The sequence below is a fragment of the Sesamum indicum genome, linkage group LG8 (assembly GCF_000512975.1).
Source record: "Sesamum indicum cultivar Zhongzhi No. 13 linkage group LG8, S_indicum_v1.0, whole genome shotgun sequence".
Classification (NCBI taxonomy): Eukaryota; Viridiplantae; Streptophyta; class Magnoliopsida; order Lamiales; family Pedaliaceae; genus Sesamum; species Sesamum indicum.
Window position 1 is genome coordinate 14,161,801 of NC_026152.1, and position 1,805 is coordinate 14,163,605.

At 34.2% G+C, this 1,805-nt stretch overlaps 1 protein-coding gene across 7 annotated transcripts in view; it reads right to left on the reverse strand.

Moving 5' to 3' along the window:
• The window catches only part of LOC105168707, a 4,493-nt gene extending 3,043 nt beyond the window's left edge, over positions 1–1,450 (reverse strand). The window contains exons 1-3 of one of the 7 annotated variants that reach the window (XR_848348.2): positions 1,244–1,450; positions 550–652; positions 145–308 (exon numbers count right to left, since the gene is read on the reverse strand). Coding sequence is in view for 2 of the 7 variants with exons in the window: in XM_011088840.2 (XP_011087142.1) it covers positions 145–318; positions 550–652; positions 1,244–1,320 (354 nt within the window). In the remaining 5 variants the exon portion in view is untranslated. Of the gene's footprint in view, positions 1–144; positions 319–549; positions 653–1,243 lie in introns of all 7 variants that reach the window. The other 6 variants (XR_002287509.1, XM_011088841.2, XM_011088840.2 and 3 more) reach the window with 6 other exon arrangements.

Genomic DNA, 1,805 nt, shown 5'->3' on the forward strand with positions numbered 1-1,805 from the left:
AATATTAATTTTTCATGACAAAGATCATAACACAAAATTAGCAATCTTTTTTTTACTAATCATGAAAACTTGCATTTGAGCAAAAACATGACGAGCCAAACAACTCATATAGCTGAAGTATGCAGTTTTTGAGTAATGACTTACTTCTTTCAGTTGGTTCTTTTCTTCCATTAGACGAAGTATCTCCTCCTTTGATGCTCTCTTTGGTTTCATTGTTTCATATGCCTTCTTTTTCTCTTTTGTATAGCATCCATCTCTATCTTGTCGACTCAAGATTTGACCCACAGAATCCATTGTACAGGCTTTGTCTACACATGCCTAAGGAATCATCAATACAGCAATTTAAATAGGATTATAAATTAAACAATGGATCAATTTACATGAATTTGACATATTTTAGTATGGTAGGTGATAAGATGCAATGAAGCCCTATCAATGAAAATTCTCTCTCTTGGATAGCACTGAAAGACACGTGTCACAGGCATGTCAAACGAATACAAAAGGATCCAAAAATATCCTAGCTACCATCAATATGTCACCACCACTCACATATTTCAGTATGGTCACTGAAAAGATGGCAGCAATGTTTTTGTGACGTAGCCAATCTGCTAGAAGGGAAGCTTCTCCGGCAAGCTCCAAAACTACAATACAGCTACGAGGGAATGAATTCACTCAATTATTGGAATAATGAGCATACGAAAAACACATATTCTCAACTTTCATATACTATAAAATCCTTATCAAACAGAACTTCAAGAAATACTAGCACGAGGCTCTTTAGATTTATATAACTTCCACGTGTGATAAAGTAAATAATAATGCTTCTACACAAATTTATGTATCTTTACATAAAATAGAAGCCTAGGAAGCAATACATATGTGTGGAGAATTACACAAAAATAAGTCGAGCTTTTCCATTCCATTTTGGCCTAAATTTCCTACTATACGCAATTCCAGCTGTGATGTGCTCAATTGCAACGCTGTTCTTATAAGACTAGTTTCCATGAACAAGTGTTCGGGGTGTTTCCAACCACACACACACAGAAAGTGATTCTATTTTTGTTTGAAAAGCTAGTTTGATTCAAGCATTATGAGTTACTACGAGTAACTTTGCGGAGGTAATAAACGACTACCAACAACTATGCAAGCCACTTCGTATATTATTAATGAAAACTACTTGTTATAACCAAAATAAATTAACTAAGAGCCATCTCACTTAAACAGCAAACTACAAACCAAGTACCTTGCATGCAGTAGCGGTTGTGTCATCATCTTGCCAGCACCAAAAATTGTTTTCCGAGCACTCAATTGTATGTGCATCAAGAGCAACAACTCCAAGTTGGCGAGTGGATGTTGCTTTTGTTTTTCTTTTTCTTTTCTCTTTTGGATATTGCTTTTTTTATTTGTTGCTTTTGCTTCTTTTTTTTTTTGAATATATTGCTTTTTTTCTGTTTCTTTTTCTTTTTTTTTTGCGGATATTCCCTTTTTTTTGTGTTTCTTTTTCTTCTTCTTTCTTTTCTATATATTGCTTTTTTCTGTTTCTTTTTCTTTTTTTTCGATGATATTCTTTTTTTCTTCGTTTCTTTTCTCTTCTTTCGTCGATAACGCTTTTCCTCATTCCTTCCTAGTTCTCTTGTGCTTGTCTCCAAGGCATCTTTAGAAATCTGTTGAAAAAATACGAGAAAAGTAGAGGTGTCAGTGTAAGACAACCTATCACTTATAAAAAATCGTTGCTGTAGCAGAAACTGTATGGAGCAAACGAAACAGGCAAACTGTAGCATTTCACTTGATTCTGCTGCACATTT